General features: G+C 33.5%; 1 protein-coding gene across 18 annotated transcripts; it reads right to left on the bottom strand.

Moving 5' to 3' along the window:
* Positions 1 to 20: 20 nt before the first annotated feature.
* Positions 21 to 22,282, bottom strand: LOC122516516 (RNA-binding protein lark). Of its 18 annotated transcripts, none has more exons than XR_006303591.1 (7): positions 22,175 to 22,282; positions 19,862 to 20,024; positions 19,240 to 19,785; positions 18,818 to 19,101; positions 8,596 to 8,667; positions 8,117 to 8,198; positions 21 to 242 (listed from the first exon to the last, which is right to left on the bottom strand). XR_006303591.1 is itself a non-coding variant. In XM_043634474.1 (7 exons), exons 2-7 carry the CDS (start codon positions 20,003 to 20,005, stop codon positions 4,713 to 4,715), a joined length of 999 nt encoding a protein of 332 aa, XP_043490409.1. In that variant the 5' UTR covers positions 20,006 to 20,024; positions 22,175 to 22,282; the 3' UTR covers positions 4,435 to 4,712. The 18 variants fall into 18 exon arrangements, 11 of the variants coding, with proteins under 11 accessions (XP_043490361.1, XP_043490420.1, XP_043490393.1 ...); XR_006303590.1 differs by lacking the exon at positions 21 to 242 and adding an exon at positions 3,173 to 3,263; XR_006303592.1 differs by lacking the exon at positions 21 to 242 and adding an exon at positions 3,450 to 3,584.
* Positions 22,283 to 24,441: the final 2,159 nt, after the last annotated feature.

Genomic DNA, 24,441 nt, shown 5'->3' with positions numbered 1-24,441 from the left:
GATACTGAGGCTGGTGGAGACTTGCCTTGACACGACGAGATATCTACAGGCACATCTTTATTAGACTGGATCTGCGAGACCTCTGTCACCTTCGATGCCTCTCTTCTATGGAGTACCGAGTCCTGGTCGACAATTACACATCGCCAAATGGAATACGTTGGACATCTCTTCCTACACGGATTTCCAGCCCAACTCCTTCGAAGTACAGTCCATAGGTTTGGTAGTAGCAGTGCTATCGAGTCCTACATCACACATTATATTACAATATGCATAATAGTTCGCAACATTCCCTTGTGGCGTGTCGTTTGCTAGCTTTTGATTTTTTTTTTCGTTTCTGTTTATTTTTGTTCTGTTTGGTATCATTTTCATTTTCGCTTCGTTTCGTAATTTGCATTTTACCGACGACGGCGAGGTCGACGACGACACCCGGCGACGATGGCGGCGACGAAGGCGAAGACGAAGGCGAAGGAGGCGGCAAGAGACACGTTTCTTTCTCGTCACGCGCGTTTGGGGATAGTAGAGCAGTAGTCGAAGTAGTAGAGTAGTAATGACTGGTAGCAATACGTCTCGGTTCTTCAGATGCTTTTTTTATTTTCTTTTATTTATTTTTTTTTATATTAAGAGGAGGACATTGATGGACGATCACGCTCACATGTGTTTGCACACGTATATATAATGTATTTTTTTTCGTTTTGTTTACTTTTTCTCGCATATTGTTATACCGATTTTACGTATCTCGATATCGATCCTATGCAATTCGCTTTCTTTTCCGTTTGATTTTGTTTTCATTTTTTTTTTTAATTCTAAATCCTCCGGGCGTATGCTCGTATACGTAAAAGGGAATAGTTTTTTGTTTTATTTTTTTTTCTAATTCCGTTCGTTCATGTTTTGTGTTTTTATACACTCGCTATACATATTATGCAGTGTTTGATCTATATTTCGTTTATTTTGTCAAGGGACTCGTAAAAGACTGCAAGAAGTTAAGACGTATCGACCTTAGTAATATAACTATTGGCTCGGAAGTTCTCATCTCGTTGACCTTCTCGGCACACATCATCCCGAGCTCACACGCATTTGAACTTGACCGATTGCAACGGGCCGTAAGATGCGGTGCAATTTTATCGAGATAACCAAATGTCGTAATCTCACGTCCGTACGACTACGAAAGGCTGTGACTGGGTCACCATAGATTTTCTATCGTCGTTAGTCCGTTACAACCGTAATCTTCGACGACTTGTATTAGCCGATTGTTAACAAATATCCGACGAGGCTGTGAAATCCATGTTCGAGTTTCTTACGACGTAGAATACATACACACGTAACGAATAGAACCATAACGATACATTTTTATTAACAAAAGGATTAATCGTTACGAGAACTCGACGAAAATATATATGTATGTACATATATATACACATATAATGCATACATTATGCAACAAGATTCTCTCTTGAAAGTGCAAGGCGTATAGAAACGAATATTTGTACCGGTTAAATAACACACCGAACAGTTATTAAACATTCATTGTCGTCAATGTGCGTTATCGTTCTGGTCATCGTCATTGTTGTTCTCTATATGTCTCGTAGCTATTTTTCTTATCCTTTTTCTTTTTTCTTTTTAAAATAGATACATTGTAGATTATATAATATTATTCTACTACTATCTCTCTATGCGGAAAAAAGATGTGTCTCATATCAGACAAAAGGACTCTTTTGGCGAAGGTTTTACCTTGTATATCACTAGATGTATGACATAAAATATCTATATTTACTTTAGATTTGGTATAGTAATCCTAAAAGAAAGTTGACTAATTAAAAAGTTGAAAATTGACCATTCGAAGAGACTATACTCCATTCAACGAATCGAGCGAGGAGAGTTAAACAATGCACGTGATTCGAACGTGATTGGAAAGTGATCGATACAGGAACGTATTCTCATAATCTTCAGATACTGTAACAATTGAAGCAAGTAATGATACATGTATATTCATTTCTGCATTCAATGATAATTAACTACCGTATTAATTAAAAACCAATCAATAATTAGAGTCTTTTACATTTATTACGTGCTTAACGTGCGAATGTTTTGTTGTTTACCTCGTTGAATGGAGCATAAAAGAAGAAAAAAAAAACAACGATAGAATTTTCTCTTTGGTTCAATGTAAAATGAAAGTTTAAAGCTGCCTCCTTTTTTTTTCTTTTTTCTTTCTTTTCCACGTACAGATTGATTGATCTCAGGCTAGAAAAGACTAAAATTATGGACAGAAATCTTCTTGTCATGATCGAACAAGGTATCACGACGATCGAGTACCTCGACTTGCGTTATTGTCACGGAATCACAAATATTGTTAAGATCGTTACGATCTATGAAACAACTTTGCGTGTTCGGTTGCAATTCTGTTACCGAACGTGTTTTTGCGAGTTTTTATAGTCGTACGAAGATCAATCTTCCTTAAAGACTGATCTGCGCGATTCGACCTCTCTGTTTGCAAGTATAAATATTTCTCTGGGTTTCTTTTTTTTCGCAGGTATTTGCCCGATTTAAGCTCTCACTTTTTCCAATAGATGCTGATTTATTTCGGCATTATGTAACACCGCACCAATCGTAATTCATTAAATTGAAAATAAAAAAAAAGGACAATTAAACTGTCAAAAATTTATTTGCAGCGAACGAGCGAGCACATACACACGCTAAATATATTGGTTAAATATCACAAGAAAATAATATATACTCCGAACGTATATACGATAGCGTTTAAATGAAATCAACGTAATCGTGTACTACCCAATATTACAGTGATCATTAGATTTATCTTGAAGTCTTATTGCCAAGATGTACTTCGATCGAAATTTTTGTTTTACCTAGCAAATGAGACATTGTAGAAGAGAGAAAAAGCGAGGATCTCCAAGCAGAATTTTATAAAAAAGTTATAACTACGATAATAATAATAATAATAATAATAATAATAATAATAATAATAATAATAATAATAATAATAATAATCATAATAATAATAATAATAATAATAATAATAATAATAATAATAGTAGTAGTATCAGTAATAATATTAATAATAATAATAATAATAATATAATAATAATAATAACAACAACAACAACAACAAATGAGTAATAATGCTATTTTTTTATTCCAACGTTTTTCTTCCTTGTTCTTTCCCAATTCGAAACTATTCTTTCGATGAAGTTTTTCTCCGGCGAAGTTACTGCCAGTAGGGTGTTTGATTTTGCGTATTTACATTGTAACTATAGAGAATTAAAAAAAGAAAAAAAAAAGAAATAAATAAAAAAAAAAAGAAGAAACGATATTGCACGTTTTTGACATTTATTAAAATAAGAAATTGTAAAACACAAGTGGTATGTGACTGTCATTCAGATATACAAACAATCGTTTAAATCATGCATATCACGAGGAAAGTAGTAAGACAATTCGCTCGCTTTTCTCTTTAATACATGATGCATAATATTACAAAAAATTAATATCCCACGTCCGTATATGCGTGAAGTGACTTATTCGCATTGTATGCTACCTCATGCGCAACTACTTCATCAGCGGTGCCAATTGCTCTGAAAACATCAGATCATTCAGCGAACGGTTTTACATTATACACGAATAGAATTATATTTTGACCTTTAAATTCTGCGTTTACGTTTCTCGAATGTTTTTTTCCTCTTGGTACGATTTGTAAAAAACGTTCCCAATTGTGTCAAAGATTCGAAACAAAATGAAACAACCAGCACGCGAACGAAATACTGAGCAATATTTTGTTGCTATAAATGTTACTATGAATAAATATATGTATATATACACATTGAGAAATTGTATTTTGTCGATCAAAGATAAAAACGAAAAAAGAAATAAGATATGTAATAAAATTATTAAGCGATATGCGTATTCGTTTGTATACGATTGGGGCGGTGTTTCGCTTTGACAAGAAAGAGAAAATTAGAGAAAGAAAAAGAAACAGAGAGACAGAATCCGTTAAAGTTTTCACACGTATCTAAATCGGAACACTACAGTACAGTATCAACGAGAATAATTGCAAACAGACTAAAAAACTTGTAACTTGCAATATATATTATTTTAGAAAGCAATTATCTTACTTATTTCTAATATATCAAAAAATAAATAAAACGAGACGTTTAGAAAATAGCAAGCCATAGTAATGTATACGATAGTTGGGAAATAGGTTGCGTAAAAGATTAGAAATGTTTTAGTAATAAAAAAACACATAACTGCTTCATTATCTGTGATATACTATTCCTTTTATATTTGTTCTCTCCTTTTTGTTTAAAAACAAAAAGAATTCGATCGATATGCAAGAGTATCGATAGAAAAGAATTAGAAACAATAAATAAAGAAAGTGTGGACAAGAGAGATAGTAAAGATAGGAAAAAAAAATATCGACGAACGCAATTTCGAGTAACTCGAACGCCCACATTCGCTTTTATTTCGTACCCATTGAAAATAGATCAATTCTTGAAACAGAAAGAAAAATGAGAATTTCGCTTGGAAAATGTTCAAAAGAACACTTGTTAGTGAGTATCTCGTTTAATGTTTTAATTATTTTCTTCGTGTTTTAACAATTTTTCTTCCCCTTTTATTTATTTATTTTGTACCCATTCTCGTTTTAATTAGTACATCACGAAGGGAAAAAAGTCAAAAGGAGCTTGTGTGCGTATCATGTATAACATTTATATACGTATAAGATGTGTCGTGTTATTTGTATAAAAACGAGGGAGATCTTTTAATAGGGTGCAACTGAAAGAAAGCGAAGACAAATAAATAGATCAATGGATGGAAAGATAGATAGATAGATAGATAGATAGATAGATAGATAAACAGATAGATAGATAGATAGATAGATAGGCCCCGTGACAGATTGGGAACTGGACTGTACTGGAATAAGGGCTCCTAGAGCTCGGGTTGTAGTCGGGTTGCTGGACCCGCATCGGGTGCCTTCTCAGGCTGCGGAAAGGGGAACACTCATCGGGAAGGAGGCTTCCCGGAGGGTACAGGGGAAATAAAATATCCGGGGCGGGCAGAAACCAGATAGAGGCAGAGACCTCGAAGAAAATCCCTTCTATGAATTTCATGGTTGGTAAAAATGTATTACCCCAGGAGGGTGCCCAAATTACCTGAATTAATCCTTCTAGAGATTCAGATCAAAATACAACAGGCCAGATGTCTTCGCTGACTACGAATTCTCGAAATGGTCAAGCCTGCTAAGAACATAATTTAAAAATAATCGACACTTGGAAGAACATCAACAACGCAAAGGTGACGGAAAAAAAATTGCTGGAAAAAATCACGACAAACCTAGACAAGATAGACACAGTTGCCTTTGAAGCATGCAACATCCACAAATGCGTTAAAGAGAATATACAGATAGTAATGTCCTTGATGAAAAGACTGAATAGCACAAGAGAAACGATGAACAAGCTCAAGGGGAGTTTCAACTTAATGTTGCTTGACAGCGTTTGAAGACTGCAGAGTCTAAACGACGCTGCACTTACAGCAGCGTTGGACAGAAAGAGAAAGAAAAGGACGCTACAAGTAAACGAAACACCAAAGAACCCGAGGAAAGAAAGAGGAGCGACCATGAAATTCTAGAAAGCGGAAAGGGTTAATCTAAACACTACCGCTTCCACTGCAGTTGCCAGGTACCAGCTCTTACGCGAAAGCCTCCCTTACTGGGAGGTAAGCTACAACAGATGCAGGAAAAAATAACGCAATATAAAGAAGAAGAACATAGTGAGAGTAAGAGTAAAAACAGATGCAATACTGCTTAAGAAAAAGGACCAAAATATGTCTTATACCTGCGTTCTCAAGCTGATGAAGAGCAAAGTGAACGAACAACAAGTCGCTAAAAACGTCAATAAAATAAGGCCCCCAAGACTGGGAACGTACTATTGGGTTAGCAACTAAGTGAGTGCGGATTTTGTCGATAGATGGATTTTATGCTTTCTTTTGTTTCGTTAACGTGTTCAAAGCTCTTAACCTAAATTTTTTTCTTATTGTTTTGACTTCTACCTTTAATTTATTAAAAAAATTATATCAATTAATTCTTTAGTTTTGTTTTTATCTCACTTTAAAAAATGGATGAACAAGACGTGTACTTCAGACATAATTTATTGTATTATTTCCGAAAAGGCAAAAACGCATCGCAAGCACAAAAGAAGTTATGTGTCTTATAAGGGCAATATAATGCCATAAGGGAATGAAGTCTTAAAAGAAAGGCAGTGTCAATATTGGTTTGCCAGATTTCGTTCTGGTAATTTTGAACTGAAAAATGTACAAAGATCTGGTCGTCCAATTGAAGTCGATGAAGCCTATATCAAGGTCATTATCGATTCAGATTGTCATAGCACAACATGTGATATTGCAGAGAAGCTCAATGTATCACATACATGCATTGAAAAAAAATGAAAAAAGATGAGCTACGTCAAGAAACTCGATTTATGGATTCCTCACCAACTTAAGGAAATTCATTTGGCGCAACGCATTAGCATTTGCGATTCTCTTCTGAAACTCAACAAAATTGATCCATTTCTGAAAAGATTAATTACTGGTGACGAAAATTAGATAGTTTATAGCAAAGTTAATCGGAAGAGATCGTGGGTGATGCAAGATGAACCAGCCCAGACGACATTAAAAGCCAGAGATTCACCAAAAAAAGATTATGCTGTCAGTCTGGTGAGATTATAAAGGAATTTTGTACTTTGAGCTTTTACCAAAAAACCAAACGATTAATTCAAACGTGCACGTTCAACAACTCGCCTAACTGAGCGATGCAATTCAAGCAAAACGGCCAGTATTGGCAAATCGTAAGGGTGTTGTTTTTCACCATAATAATGCAAAACCTCACACATCTTTGGTCACTCGCCAAAAATTATTGGAACTGGGTTAGAATGTGTTGTCACATCCACCATATATAGCCTTGACCTTGCGCCTTCAGATTACCATTTATTTCGTTCCATGCAGAATTCCTTAAATGGTAAAATTTTTAATAACGCTGATGATGGCAACAGTGACGATGTCACTAGCAAATGCAGTGAAATCATCAAGAACGGAAGGGTGAGAATAGGCTGGGCCATAGCCAGAGTCGGGGAAAAGTTCATTGTCCCGAGATGCTTTAGATCATCAGCTTTTGGACAATTATCACGAAACTGCGACAAAGGGAACAACGAGATTAAATCATGATTCCTATGCGAATCAAAAGTCCACCTTACCGACCCCAAACACCGATCTGGGAGCGCAAACTTCACGGTCCTGGCGAAAGCGAAGGAGAGAAGATTAGAAAAAACAATGGCTAAGTTTATGGCATCAAATCTACATAGGACTCAAGCCGCACTAGACTTACTTTACCGAACAGCTAAAGAACAAAACACAGGTATTCTACTTCTCTCTGAACAAAATAGAAACCTAGACATCAGTGGATGTTACTCTGACAACAGGGGCTATACGACGATTCACGTACTGCTCGCGGCTAACATGCAGACGGATTCGATAAAGAAAGGAAATGGATATGTACGAAGTGTATTGAATGATATTGCAATTTACAGCTACTATTACTCCCAACGTGGGAGGGCCAAAACAAAGTAGCCGAGCACTCCTGGCGACAGTGGTGCACTTGATACTGCTACACGACTCGCTCCTGTGGAGCGCTTACTCCTACAATAGCGCAGTCATTAAGAACATGGCGTCGGTGTAACGACGAATAGCACTTTGAGTTATCAGCGAATATCGCACCAATCACTAGGCGCAACCCTGCTACACACAGGAATAAGCCCGATATGGTTACTAGCCAAGTGGGCCAGAGTGTGGAAAAGACAGCAACGAGAAGACGAGTCAGAAACCCGGCTTGACATCAAAAGAGAAGCGCATGCAGCTCTACTACGCACTACTGCGGAAGTGGCAAGGTGAATAGAATGCATATCCTAAAAATAAGTAGACACATACACGCTTATTAGGGACGTGCAAGCATGGACGACACACGAACACGGAAGACTGAACTACTGGACGACGCAGGTTCTAAGCGGACATGGGTTTTCTTTGGCGCATACCTGCACAAGTACAAAAGACGAAGCGAACCAACCTGTTAGAACTGCAGCGCCGAACAGGATGGTGCAGAACACGCTCTCTTCCGCTGCAGAGCCTACACGGAAATATGTACCCAACTACAACAGAGAATTGGTGAGCCTTTAGAACCAGAAACTCTGGTCGAAGTTATGCTGCGCGGACTGGAAAACTGGGACAAGAATACACGCTGCTTCAGATAAGTAATTACGAAGAAGAGAGAGAGAGAAAGAGAAGAGGAAACGCGCAAAACGACGAATCACGGACCCCCAAATTAGAGAGAAATGGTGATTAACGTACGATGCGAGAAGTAAGGAGTAGAAAAAGACGAAAGAATCTCGACCTCCGACCCTGGAAATGGCAGAAGGAAGACTCCTGGATGCTGAAAACGACGAGCCCGAACCCCTAACCCCTAAAGGGGACGGGGAAGTAGGGAAAGCGACAGTAAAGGAAGTGGATTTCGCGGATCAGAACGGGGCCCACCGAAGGAATGCTCACGTGGTGCCGGTGGGACCCTGGTTTCGTAGGACCACTGGCAGGGAAGCTTGCTTCCCCCACATCCATTGCAAACTATAAAAAAAAAAGAAGATAGATAGATAGATAGATAAATAGTAAGAAAGATAGATATATATGTTACGGTCAATGTGTTTAATGTTAGAGTTTTATAAAATGATCGGGTACTGTATAACATGAACATTTGAAAAGACATTGCATAAAACACCCTAAATAAGTTTCGATCAAGTTATAAAATGACTAGTCATTATATACAGAATGCATAGAAAGTGGTGATTAATGTATTGAATCGCTCTGACAAGGAAATTAAAAAATATTTTTTTTTATTGAAACAATAGATCCCTTAATAAAAATCAATATAAAATTATTATAATCATAATTAATCATAAGAATCATTTATTGGAGCAAGGCAAGGAGCTGTGGTACTTAGAAGTGCAGAGACAAGAAGATGTCTATCAAAATAGAAGAATGTGTAGGAGCGATACGTAAAGTATAAGCGATAAGATGAAAATGAAGATAAAAGCAAAGTAAGAATACAAGCAATGAAAGATAAAGATAAAAAAATGTCAATTATGGATTCAACACACTGTCCAACGAACCATGAGCATTTCATAAAATGCCCGGGTTATTTGTAAAAATTGGGCATCCTGTGCCGGTTTTTTTAAAAAACGCCCACATAAAACACAACGACCGTAAGATACATTTATAAATAAATACATACATATATACATACAAGTATATATGTACACATGTATTAAATTACATTATATTAAATTAAATTAAATTAAATTAAATTAAATTAAATTACATTTAATTAAATTAAATGATATTATAGTATAGTATATTAAATCATACCATATCACATTAAATAAAATAAAATTATATTATATTATAATATATATGTATATATATAATATAATATATTTATATTGTATGTAATAAAAAGAGGCAGTGTATGTATAAAATCAGCATAACGAAATACGCGCATCTTCGGCCGTTTTTCGAGCGAGCACGGAAAGCAGCGCGCGAAAACGCAGGAAGCCAGCGAAGCGCGCGTTCGATTGAAAATAAAAAACGGGTTCCAGAGACATGCGTGAAGATCGTTGTTAATTTCAATATATTCATCGAAGCCGAGTCGAAAAGTTTTCGTTATCACCACATGTATTTTATGGTGAGGGTGAGGGTGAGGGTGAGGGTGAGGATAAGGGTGTAGTCAGGTTAAGGATGGACTTGTCGAAATAATGGATAGAGAGAAATGGAGAGAAATAGAAGGAAATAGAAAAAGAAAAAGAAATAGATAGAAATAGAGAAAGAGAGAAAGAAAGAAAGAAAGAAAGAGAGAGAGGGAGGGAGAGAGTGAGAAATAGAGAAATAGAGAAATAGAGAAAGAGAGAAAGAAAAAGAGAGAGAGAGAGAGAACGAGAAAGAAAGAAGAGAGGGATAAAAAGATAAAGACAAACACTGGTGATATAGTGTGAGATAGAAATAAATAAAAATAGAAAGAGAGAGAGAGAGAGAGAGCGAGAGAGAGAATTAAAGAACACGTAATGTCGTTTTTGTGAATTTCACAAATACATTGTTATTACATTATTTGTTATCCATTATTATCATTATATTATTATTATTATGATTATCATTATTATAATTATTAATGAAAACACGGTTTCTTACCAAAAACAAAAAAAAAACAAAAATATCAAAGGAGAGAAGAAAAAAGACTTACACCAACGTATACATGTTCGAACGAAGAAAATGCTTGCTTGCTTGCTTATTTGTTGCTGTTGTTGACTTTTTTCTTTTATTTTCTTTGTTTCTTTGTTAAATCCTTTTCCTTTTTCATATTAGATAAAATAACAAACGCAAATATGTTTAATTAAACACAATGGAATCATCAATAGATTACTTTTTGTTCTTCTATCTTATTTTGTTTTTATATCATTATTTTACTTTACTTTACGTTGATTAATCCTATTTATAATAAAATGGTTACGTTTCTACACGCTAAATTCATACAGAATCGACGCATCTCTATAGAACCGTAATTTTCGAGTTTTCACTCTAATTGTTAGCATAATCAGCTAACGATGTGCCCGCACATTCCCCCCTCGCCCGACAAAAGAAACTAGATTGTTCTGAAGGCTCAAAAGCACATCCTTTGATTACGTCCTTTTAATCAGTTTCTTGTATATATATACTTATATAAACATATATACATATACCTTCACATATACTTATATATACATCTACATATATACATATGCACAAGGCACATTGCATATATATATATGTACACATAAATATATGATATGTATATGTATAGGTACATATACATATATATCTTTTCTTTCAACGTGTTTCTTCAAATTTTTATTACGAATGTTGCGCGTCTAGTCCTCGAACGGTATTTTTTCCTATAATATCGTGTATGGAACATTTATGTCTTGGAAAATCATATCATTTCTAGAATAATTTCTATTCACGTTAGTTTACTGAAATGTCCAAAAAAAAAGAAGAAAAAAGTCAGAAAAGCAAATCGACGAAAAAAACCGTTCGGCTACGATATTACTCTCTCACTCACACACTCTCACACATACATACACACACTTAGTCTCGTTTATACAAAATTTTGCGCTTCTTTCTTTTGGGTACCAAATATCGGGTACTAACCTCTATTATTAATAATAGATTTTTTTTATATTTTTTTTTTTATTAACATCTTTAGTAATCTTCGAACCGAACGACGGACCTGGGATATGTTAGGAAAATAATTAAAAAAAACGTTCTTTTTATTTCTAACCAATTACAAAGCATCACGATAAATCGTTTTAAAAATGTTTTTCTTGGTGCCGTTAAGTCCGACGAAAAAAAAGACATCAATTTGTTTTTTATTAATTAAGAAAAAAAATATAGAGAAAATGACAAAAGAAATCGGAAGGAAACGGCTAACGAACGATCGGTATACGCACGCATGCACGAACTACTACATATAAAATCGAATCGTCGTATCGCTACGAAATTGTAATTGCAAATTTTGAAAATGCCACATTTATATAGGTATCAATGTGAAAAATTATACAATACAAAATGTTTAATATATTGATATATATCCGAGTCGAAGGAGTGAACTTTTTCGAAGCGATACTCGAAAAAATGACATTTATAATGAGAACAAAAAATAATAATTTTTCTATCCATCGACGAACAAACACAAAGACCGCGCGCGCGCGTCTCTGTGATTACAATATGGCGAGAATTTACACGATCTAATATCAAAAATTTTTATATAAGTTCACTCTTTCCACCTACTTTTTTTTTTTGTTTTTCTTTTTTTTCTTTTTTTCTTCTTCATCGTACATACGCACATACATACACATCCATACATACGTTTAACTTATAAACGCGTATTAAAAATTATCGATGATAATAAACGTTTCACTCCTAATTTTCAGGGAGGGAGAGAAAAAAATCGCGCTAATGAACAAATAAACAAGTAATACAAGTTTCAGGTCACGAAAGAAGTCGCGTACGCGATCTATCGCAATGCGCACAAGTGGATTAATTTTAGATAATATAAACGCGTATAAAGTACGGTGAAACACTTTTTGTATATTTACACCTGTAACGGAAGAGTGGGCGCAAAATAGAAAAAATGCGTGAAGTTTATAAATGATTCGCTAGTTTATCTAATCGTTCGTTATCGTTTCCTTAGGATATATCGTAATAAACGATGAGTAATCTGACGGACTAATAATTATACGTGTGCTCTGATAAAAGAGATAGATGGATGTAATTGTATATATACACATATACATTTCATATATATATACATATCGGATTAGGAAGGATAGCGGAAGTTGCAATGGTGATAATAATGGGTGTTGACATTGTCAGGCAAAAGGGAGAGATAAGATTCGGAAGGGCAAATTTATCAAGATGTATAGGGACCGTAAATTTTTGTTCAGATACTGTTTTTTCTTTTCTTTTCTTTTTTGTTTGTTTTTTACGTCGATTAAAATTCGTCTATGCGCAATTTACGATATTCTATCGCAGGACAAGGACATTCTTTGTCTATCATTTCATTTTTTATTATTATTATTATTATTATTATTATTATTATTATTGTTATTACCATTATTTTATTATTATTATTATTACCATTATATTATTATTATTATTATTATTTTTCGGTGGATTCGGCGTTGTTTTCTTTCCATTTATTGTATTCTCCCTTTTTGTATATTTTGTAGTGGTTGGTTGTGGTAATTCCTTTTTTTTTCTTTTTATCATAAGTTTATTTATTAAGAGTAATCTAATTGAATGGGCGCCCTGCGGGTGACAGAATGTACTTGTTTTCTCATATAGCGGTTGCGGCAGATCTTCGCGCGTGCAGATCGACAGACGGCCAAGAGTATCTCGGTCCCGAGGCTTCCTGCTAGCGATCAGACCCGACACAGAGAGAGACGGACAGACCGACAGACCGATCCGAGCCCGACGCGACGATTTAGTATGGTGCGAACCGGCGCGACGGCGATGGCCCTCGTAATCCCGGTCTGGTAACCAAAATTAAGCCACGTCAGTCACACGAATTCGATTATTAAACGGTTAATGCACGGGTATTATTATAGTAGGGGAGGGGCATTGCTTTTTTTTTTCTTTGGATAATTTTTGTTTTCATACTAACAGATATAAGTAGATAGATGGAGAAAAACATTTGACAATATAACGATGAAAGAGTGAATGAGAGAAAGAGAAAGAGATAGAGATAGAGATAGAGATAGATATAGAAAAAAGAGAAAGAGATAGAGAAAGATAGTCAGTATTAGACAGGAATGTGAAGAAAAAAGAAATATATAGGTTGAAGGAAAAGAGTACGATCAACAAAATAAATAAATAAATGTGAATAAAAATAGATAAATATATATAATCAAATAATTGGTAGCAGCACGAAGAGTATGTTCTTCCTCGTTTTTCTCGCATGTTATAGTTCAAAAATATTTTCTTTAATATGTACATATATATTATATATATATATATATATATATATATACATATACAATATATGTATAAACATTTACGATAAGATCAATTAAACAGCGCGAAGCTGATAAGAAATCAAATAATTTTTTTTTAATATAAATAAAACTAATCTCAAAACTATCGACCGCTCTTCCTTACGAAAAATCTTTCCCTTCAAGCTGAAAGACGTTCCTTGAACTTCTTTTCTTTTTCTTTTTTGAGAGTGGTAGACAAGAAAGTAAGAGAGTAACAACAGCCTTTTTCTCTTTTCAGAATTCCCACATGGGGGTAATTAAATCAAACGATGGAACGATCAACAATTATTCAGATAGTTTCACAATACGAAATCAGATATTGTATTTTCTACGAGAAATAGAAATAGAAATAGAAAAAGAGAGAAAGAAAAAGAAATCTGCGAAGAAAAAACTACCTTTATTTTTTTTCTTTCCTATGCAACGAGATGTCTCCTAAAACTTGTAAAGCTCGCGAAAAGAACCTACGAACTTTCTTAAAATGTATACACATCGTTGTATGTGTGTATGAGTTTGCGTGCGTGCGCGTGCATATTAATGTTATATTCAAAAAGATAGAAAACAAGTTAATTATTAATGCCTTTAAATCAGTGATAAACTCGTCGAAAAGAATGATCATATCGCATAAAGACTTTCCTTTAAATACTCTTCCTTTCTCTTCGTTCTTACGCGATGATGACGAAGGACAACGATGATGATACACACTTTCAAATTCGGTACTCTTTAACGAATTTTATACATAGTGACGAGAAAGCAAAAAGAGATATGAGAAAATCGAGGTAATGGTAGTAGTGGTGGTGTGAGGATAATTGGAGTTTAATTTTGAAAAAAAAAAAAAAGAAAAAAAAAATATAATAGAAGAAAAAATGCAACACGAAAGAATACCAAAAACGGAGTCATCGATGATTCCAATTTTTTTGACGTATATGCACACTACTAAAATAAATATTAAAATTACTATTTTTCATTTCTACAATAAAAGAAAAATTGGCTGTAAAAACATAAAAAGCAAAATGGAATAAAAATAAAAGAAAAGAAATAAGAAAGAAAGATATAAAAAGAAAAGAGAAAGAGAGAAAGTTAAAGAGTTAGAGCGATAGTGAGAAAGAGAAAAAGAGAGAGAGATAGAGAGAGATAGAGATAGAGATAGATAGATAGATAGATAGATAGAGAGAGAGAGAGAGAGAGAGAGAGAGAGAGAGAGCGAGAAAGAGATTTTAAAAATTATACTGATATATACAAGAAACGGCACTAAATACAAAATATTTATCGTGACATAAAGGAAAGGGCGATTAGTATTAAATGAATCTAATTAATTAAAATTAGATACGAAAATATGATATATACACACACATCTATGCACGCACGCACGCACACGTGTACACACACACACACACACACACACACACACACACACACACACACACTATGTACTTCATTTTTTAAAGACTGATTTAATCTCTTTTTTCTTTTGGTATTATTTCTTTTTTTTATTGACCGATGACACATCTACTTACCTACGTTCTTCGAACGAATCTCGGCTGAAGTCCTCGTACATGCCTCTACTATAACAGCGTTTATAATAAATAATCGAATCTACTAATTGATCATCATCATCACCATCATCATAACTACCATCATCATCATCATCATCATCATCATCATCATCATCATCATCATCATCATCATCATCATAACCACCACCATCATCATCATCATCATCATCATCATCATCATCATCATCATCATCATCATCATCATCATCATTATTATTATTATTATCATTATCACTATTATCATTATCATCATCACCATCGCTATATACCACACTCGTTCCCTTGTCCAAGGCTTAACTTTGTGAATTAGTCCCTGTACATTATGTAACGTGCAAAGAAAAAAAAATTACGCTTGCCGCCTAATATGACTGTTTTAAAATATGTTTGTTTTTCCTTTCTTGGAAAGCGTTAAAAGAGGAAAAGATTCTCAAGAGAAAGAGTAAGAAAGATTGTTAGTACCAATTAAGAAGAATTTGAATAAATTTGAAATTTTAGGAAATGCCATAATCACAACGAGCCCTAAGACAATCAACAAATATATCGGAAAACACACAGAAGATTCTATAAAATGCTTTACACCTTTAATAGTTTTAGCTGTACAATTCGTGTGTTTGTACGAATATACAATTGGGGATATGTGAAATGTTGAAAAAGAAAAACCTATCAAATTGAATACTCAGAAAATTTCAAAACTCGACAGACAAAAAGTCTTTGGTGATTTGGTGATAAGGAGAAAGAGAAAAAGAGATTGAGACAGTCCTTCATAAATAAGAGAAACGCAAAACGTTAATCATTTTACGTTATAAATGCATGTACAATAGGTGCTCTTTTTTTCTGCATATGTATTCAGTGATAAATACTTAAAACTAATACTACACATGCCTATGAAAATTGAAGATAAACTAATATAAAATCTCTATTCTTTTTGTTTCTTTTTATTTGAAAAGAAGTACAATTAATCGTTATCGAAAAAATTAGATGACTTAATCAAGGCAAGAGTAAGAAATAATTAATAATAAGAGACATGGAATTTTAATCAGTCATATGAGGCAGGTAGCGCTAGACTGGATTTTCTTTTAGACCCATGCGATTTGCAAGTATTCTTTTGTTTTTGTTTTTTTTTTCATATATACTTACAAAAAATTAGAAACGTAAGAGCCATAAGTACAGCCCAATTTGGGATAATTTAGGGTTGATAAGTGCTAAAAGTAACGTGCAACAACAAACTCAAAGTTCGTTGGGAAACTGAGAAATTTCAATCAATTCTGTTTCTATTTGAAAGTTGTGCGAATGGAATTACACAGCATGAAAAACTTTGAACGTCGTGAGCAGAAGTCAGCCTCTCTAGGACACGTTGCACAGGCCTTTAATTTATGTACACATATAAATACGTATTGTTATATATATAACAATAATGAATTTAAACACGTCAGGTACAAGCTTAAATATCTCTAATGGACTGGTTTCATGATCGTTTGAGCGAGAAAAATACCAAACTTTGGAATTATTACAATAATTACAATATGAACGTACATGTAATATCTTTGTATCCAAAGCCAAAAATAATTGTCAACAAACAGAAACAGAAAAAATATTACACTGTAAAGAAAAGAAAAAAGAAAATTATATCCTTATCTCTATCTAAATAATTGTAATACACACAAACATAAATTTTCTCTTCAAAGATTAATACAGAAAGGACCTAAATCGAACGAAATTCAAAATTTAATAATGTTATTTAAAATGTAATGCAAATTAAACGAAATAAAAAGAACAAGATAAGTAAAAGTACGATAAATATAATGAAAATAGAAAATAGAAACGAATAGGGAAAACAAATAAATAAAATAAAAGAAAAATTTCGGGAAAATGGATGAAACTGGCCTAAAGAACGAATATCAGGAAACGCCGACATACAAACTTACTCTTCCAATTTGTCCGCAGAGCTGGTTTCTACTTACGAGACGTTTCAAAGACAATTGATAGACGCTGTTCCTGAAAATCGCGCCAGTCTTGTTTCTTTTATATAAAATATTACATATAAAGAGACACGTATATACTTTGCTTGTATTTTCTCATTTTTTGATAATTTTTTTTAGTTCTATTTATATAGCGTACAAGAGAAGGAGAGAAGAAGAGAAGGAGATAGGAGATAGGAGATAGGAGAAGGAGAAAGAGAAAGAGAAACTGAAATAGAAAGAGAAAGAGAAAGAGAAAGAGAAAGTGAAAGAAAGAAAAAAAGAGAGAAAGAAAGAAAGAGAGAAAGAGAGAAAGGGAAGATTGAAAGAGAGAAAAATAGAAAAAAAATTAAAGAGTAGATAGTTCGTTAAAATTTGAGATCGCATATCCTGGCTCGCGGTAAGTAGTGCGATCAAGAAAACTCTAGTTCGTATTCCTTAGAACATTTCTTCATCCCAGGCCTCCGCGCCACTCCCGGTTGAGTGATGTTCGTAATAGGGAGCGCTTGAAACACAAAGGATTTATGAGAGACATACAGGCCAATCTCGCAGTTAACGCCATGGATCAAGAGAGAGGCTACGATGAAATGGGACATCCCTAGAAGAGCAGTCGACATGTTCAAGGCATTGTCAGTCGAGACCTCACGATTTATTTCGTTATTTTGAAAAATACTGGAGTAGAGAATGTACAAACAGCTGCGGTTATTTTCCAACACGTCAGCGACAAGAACGAGGTATGACTACTCGCAAACATAATGGTCAAAGACTTACTCTTGCATGACTTGAACGTTGACCCGGGACTGTCTCTCTAGGGTTGCCCGCATTCATGGACAAAGATGGTACGCAGCCTGAGGTGCACTGAAATTTAGAATGTACAGAAACATCCAAGCGTCATATAACAACATTTTTTACTGCGGAGACGCTGCACTCATGTGGGCATCAGATCGACAGTCATTCTTATTTTAAAATTTACCACATGTGCTACTATAACTGAAGCGAGAGAAAAGAGAGATAATATGCAGTAATAGATAGAAAAGTGATCGTGCGTGAATTCCTAATACTTTTTCTGGATCGACAAGGAATACGAGTATTACATGTATAATTACAAATAGAGATAAAGAGAACAGGAAGATTTTTAGAAACCATAAAATCAATATCTTAAGTAGAAAGAGAAAAGAGAAATAGGCTTACGTTGTAAGTGAATTTTCGCGTTTACCCACAAATGGAGAAAAAAAGAGAGAGAGAAAGAGAAAGAAAGAAAGAGATAGATAAATAGAGATATAGATGGAGAAAAAGTGAGAGAAAGAGAGAGACACAGATAGAGAAAAAAGAAAAGAGAAAAGAGAAGAGAGGAGAGAGAGAGAGAGAGAGAGAAGAGAGAGAGAGAGAGAGAGAGAAATAGAAATATACGCGAACGCGAAAGCCCACCGGAAACAAAACATAATTTCGTCAACTTTTTATGAACAAGACAAAGAAAAAGAAAACCAAGTGAAAGTTCAAAGTATATAAGAATGAAAAAATGTAATGGAATAATAAAATGTCGACGAATCACCGAACCCCAATTCGCATGAGCTGTTAATCCAGCCTGGAACGTTCACAATGTTAAGTTGGACGAATGGGCTGTCGGTACTCCGGCTCTACTCACCTGAACCGGCCGTTGTTGCCGCTTGGAGGGGGTGATCGTCGGCTGAACATGCCATAATCGTTGCCTCGGGAGAAGCCAGTGTCACGCATGGATCCCATACCTAGAGGAGGCATAGGAGGCATTGGGTCTCGTCTTGGAGGTAGAGGTGGCATTGTCATTGGTGGAAAGTCTAGCCCGCACATGGATGTTCCCATGTCACAGGGCCCTGTCATACCCGTAAACCGCCTCTCGTAGAGATCCCTGGTGTCGTCGAAGCCCCTCCTGTCATAGTAGCTTTCGTAGTCCTATTTGCAGAAAAAAAATTCCCCCAAAAAAAAGGTTAAACTTCGAATTGTATAAGGCTATACCAGGCTTTATACGGCTAGCCCTAGCCTTTCGAAGCAACGACGAAGTAGAAATCGATTAACTCAAAATGTACTTACTCCAAAGCGGCCACCACCCATTAGCCGGTCCCGAAGGAAAGGTGGTGGCGGCGGTGGAGGATACGGGTCACGTCCAAACATTCTGTCACGAAATCCATTCCTGTCGGGTCCTCCTCCCATTCCTCCTTTTGGACATTCCTTGGACCAATGGCCTCCACGTCCGCATCGGTAGCATTGTTCTGGATCTCCCATTCCTGGCCTTTGTCGTACTCTGCTAGTGGAAATTTGAACCTTCATAGGTTGACCATCGACGATTTGCCCATTAAGCTCCTTGATGGCATCGTTCACGTCACCTGTGGCTTCTAGATGGACGAATCCATAGTTTCTCACTATATCGCATTCTACGACAGTGCCATATTTAGCAAACAATTCGCGCACTTGAGGTGCTTTTGTGTTGTCTGTAAGATTGCCAACAAAAATTTTTGTTGTAGGAGTATTGGGTCCTTTACGACTCTTTGCAGCTTCACACTTTATGGGCTGTCCATGAACTATTTGTCCATTCAAATTCTGAATTGCATTTCTTCCAGCTTCTTCATTCTCCATATGCTAATAATAGAGTAAAAATGAGTTAGATTTATGCGAATAAAACAAATTTAAACTTCTCATATATCAGATGACTTACCACAAATCCATAATTTTTAACAACATCACATTCTACGACTTTTCCATATTTTTCGAAAAGTGGCTTGATATCAGCGTTTGATGTTTTATCAGCTAAGTTACCAATGAAAATTTTAAATGTACCCACGCTGCTAAATCCTGGCATTTTTGGCTCGTATTAGAACCTATTACAAAAACATTTAATATATATATATATAAAAATCTACATAATATTACCAATTGTATATTTAAAGTATGATTGCTCCTATAACATACAAAAATACAGATAATAAAATGAATCTTGGAATTAATAGGCCACTTTTGTTATCTTAATATCTCTCAATCATATATTATTTATTGGCTAATTTATGCAAAGTATTACTGTAAAAATAGTATTTTACAAGATTACGTCTCTACTTTTATTTCCTTAAATGGACAAAACGATCGCGTGTTTTAATCAATGCATGAGCAACAGGATTTCCGTATTAAATAGATAAGAGATCACGCGAAGAAATAAACACGATTATTACACCATAAAGTATAATAATTAATATTAAATATTTCCCTCTCTTTAAAAAGAAATAATTAAGTTAAGAATATATTAAAAGATGACAATTGCGTTCATAAGTGTTCTCAGTAGATTATACAAGTTTGAGTAAGGCGGGAAATACCGCAAAAGCTTCAGTTTGATTACAGCTCTGATGCTTTTATCCACCATTTGCTTGGCGACCTTCCACATTTATAATCGCTAAAATGCCAAATATTTCGACATGCGCCACACCGTTTAACAATCTCATGTATATCGAGTATGAGACTTGGAACGTTACGAAAAAATATATATACCTTCTATTTTTATCCTTGCTAACAATAAGTTAACTTGCGGGAGTATACTACTACCAATAAGATCTCGCCTAGAATGCCGTTAAAGCACGTAGTTCAACGCTCAGTGACCTTCGTGAAATGGCGCGCGGCTTTGTTCACACAAGAATTCAACGTTTTCCTCTTGTGAATAACGGAGGAATATCTCTTTCACACAATACCTATGTTTTTCTCCTAATACTTTATTTTACTTTGTTTTAGAAACAAGATCTTCTAAAAACATCAAAGAACACCACACGTAAGAGCATCCGCATGAGACAAAATCAACGTAATGGCGACGTCTCGCTTGCCGCGTCGTGTAAGAAATGTTCAGTGCTGCCACTCTACTGGTCAAATTTCCCCAATCACACAATATGTTCTTAAAACTATCAAGAACGACTCGCGGCGGTCTACTCAATTAAATACACGGTGTTTCGTTGGCTTCTATGCCGGCATTATTTTCTATCTTCTTTACACCAACTTCGTTCGTACAATAGTTTATGACTCGAGTAATTTTAATTTCTTAAAATGTAGTTGAAGAATTTATTCTTGAAATTTAATTTTTAATATAAATTTATTCATTAGAACAAAAATTATATTGAGAATTTTCAACGTTTTCCAAATACAAAAATTGAAGAATAAAGATTTCATTATATACGCGTAGCATGTGCATGCATGTTTAAATACATAACATATATACAATACATATAAAATAGTTAATTCGTTTTATTTTAGTAAAAAAAAACATCATACATACATAAATATATTGAATGTCAAATTACATTGGAAATTGTATTAAAATTTACTAAGTTTTTTCATATTTTTAAACAATAACACGTTATATTTCAGGTGACCTCTGAGAAATGTTCTTCGAAGAATACGTTAAGAAAATGTATTCGAAATCAAATATTTTCGGTTAAGACAAAATAAACAAATCAAATACAAATATTACGATTTTATCAGAGATGTATAATTGTTTACATGAATGTATCGGAATATCAATTCAACGTTTTATAAGTGATAAGAAATGTATATACAAATATATATACGATGCGAATTGTTAAATCATTCTACAAAACAAAACTGAAAAGCACCGTCGCACAAGTTAACTGCATTCAACAGTGGTAATACGAGATTGCAAGAAGCAGGCAAAAGAATAACTATATAGAAGAGTACATTCATAATGCGTCATTTGCATATACTTGCAAGAATTGTTATTTTAAATTATTTGAGCATGAACATAATGTCGAAACTTGTACTTAAATTTTAATTTGTACGAATGTTCGATCTTGTTCGCATTTACAAAACAAATAGTAAAAAATAGAAAAACTGATGACGCCAAAATAAGACGAAATGGCGTGTTTTAATAACGACGTCATGAACTTTTCCCGTATGAATGTTCTCTAATATGTATTTTGTCGATAAAAACAATGAAATATCTAAATATATATTATTTTTTAAAGTTTTGAATACTTACCAAGTCTATAAATTCAGTAAAACAACGTAATATTACACGACGCGAACTAACACGCTTCCGAACTAAAAAATGGCTGTACCGAAACAGACCGGGAGGAAGAGGAAAGCGGCGCGACAAAGCAATTCTACCAATATAATTCAATGTTACCAACTTTTACATTACGAACTTATCATGTAAATTATATTTATACCAAATTTCATTACAACGTGCAATGTTTTTAATGTTAGAGAAAATGTATATTTTTATTTATACGCTTTATTTATACCAAAAATTGTAATTTTTTTTAATACCAATTTAGAGATTTCAAACAGTCTTATGTAATAATTGTGATCGACACTTCTTTTACCTGATTAAAATTCTTTGTATTTTTTTTTTATTTATATTCATTTTCTACTTTACAATTTCTCCGTGGACATTAGATAAATTTCTTTATTTTTGTTTAGTTTAAATAACACGTGGGTGGTAATTAATACCTTAAGGGTTATTGTTTTCTTTCACAATTTTTATATATATGTCAACTGGATGATTCCCTTTTAATCTTTTTTTAATGTGAGTTGTGTACGTTTTTATGGTTAGTTGGTTGGTCTTTATATTCTTTTTTAACCTATTGAAGTTGTTCTTTTTTTCTTTTTTAATTTATTGAATATTTTCTTAAACCTTTTGATTTATAAGAGAAAATCCAATATCTAATATTATACATTAGAGACATATATAAGATCAGCAAAACTTACATTCCAAATCGTAAGCTACAAATTGCACAAGATTGCGTAAAGAATATTTTTCAAGTAACGTTAAGGTTGTTGTTTATTATCTTTCGACAAAGTGTAAGTGATTTTAGCGAAAATATGGGCGAACAGCAGTGCTGTCACAATACACCTATATATCGTTGTTAAATTATCGGGTATCAGTTTTATATATATATAAGTTTTATTATATATAATTATTAAACTAATCGCTCCTTTTTCATATCTTTTATGCCTTTCTATTCATTTATAATCCACCAATCAACGAAATTTATCCCCCTTCTACAGCGCCATTAGACAGAGATAGCATTGGGAATCGAAGCATCTTTCTCCCTCTATCTTTCGTACATATTACGCAGTCCATATATTATATATTTATATAATAAATTTAGATGCAATTCTCTTAACTAATTTTTATGAACATTTCATAGATGATTTTTCAAGCGGAGAAATGGCTTTATTGAATTTTTTATGAAAACTTTATTTTTATGCATTAGCTATTTTCGAAATATTCCATATACCTTTCAGAATTTATAACAAATGTATGCGGAGTATTATTCATTACCTTAAGTCACAATTGATCAGAAACAGGATTCGCTTCTACTAGATCTATATACATATATATGTTCTTATAAAAAATATTAATATTTTTTCGGCGTTTATCATGTTTATTTAGAGCAATTTATTTATATATCACTTGTACTCAGTCTAATGCTGCAATTTTTTTCTGTTATTTAGGGAGTGTAAAAATGGCATTAGGGACGGCTCGGAACAAAATTTATATTTGAGCTGTTCACAGGCCAAACCGATTTACTCTACTTTTTTAATTTCTTCACATTGTATTGTTAAAGCACTTCATTAATACTATACTTTTTACATTTTTAATAAATTTTCCTTAAAAATTAAGCTCAATATCATTAAATGAAAACAATTGTTATAATCGTTAAATAATAAGTAATACTATAATGTAAATTACTTTATCAATTTTTTCAATTTTTTGTTTTGTGGAGTTAATCGATTTGGCAAATTAGTGGTTCATTTAATCCTACAATAATGAATTTTTTATACGAAAATAGTATATGTATATAGAATATATTGATATATTTTCGAAAAAAGATACGGTTTAGTATGGATATTATTTTATTTGTGTTATATATGTATGAGTAAAAATAATAGAAGGTTTAAAAAAGATTTTTAATTTGCTAATATTGATAAGATACATATTAATTATTTATTATATAATATATATATATATTTAGCTTTCTGTTTTATTATCAATCTATATATATATATAAATAATTTATACTCCTATTTAATTTTATATTTTAATTTATTTATTGACTTTTATTATTAAGAAATATTATTAGAAATACTTTATTAAATGTACAATGTAAAAAAAATATAAGAAATAAAAAATAATTTTAGTAATAATGAATTGTTTTTTTAATTGTTTATCAAATCAGAAATATGCCTCATTAAGAACAACGCGCTATTGAGTATAAGTATTCTTTAGATTATATTAGA

This window comes from Polistes fuscatus, unplaced genomic scaffold, assembly GCF_010416935.1.
Source record: "Polistes fuscatus isolate 324 unplaced genomic scaffold, CU_Pfus_HIC Scaffold1, whole genome shotgun sequence".
In the NCBI taxonomy this organism is placed as follows: domain Eukaryota; kingdom Metazoa; phylum Arthropoda; class Insecta; order Hymenoptera; family Vespidae; genus Polistes; species Polistes fuscatus.
The sequence above is the reverse complement of the archived record's forward strand: the minus strand, read 5'-3'. Positions and strand labels throughout refer to the sequence as shown.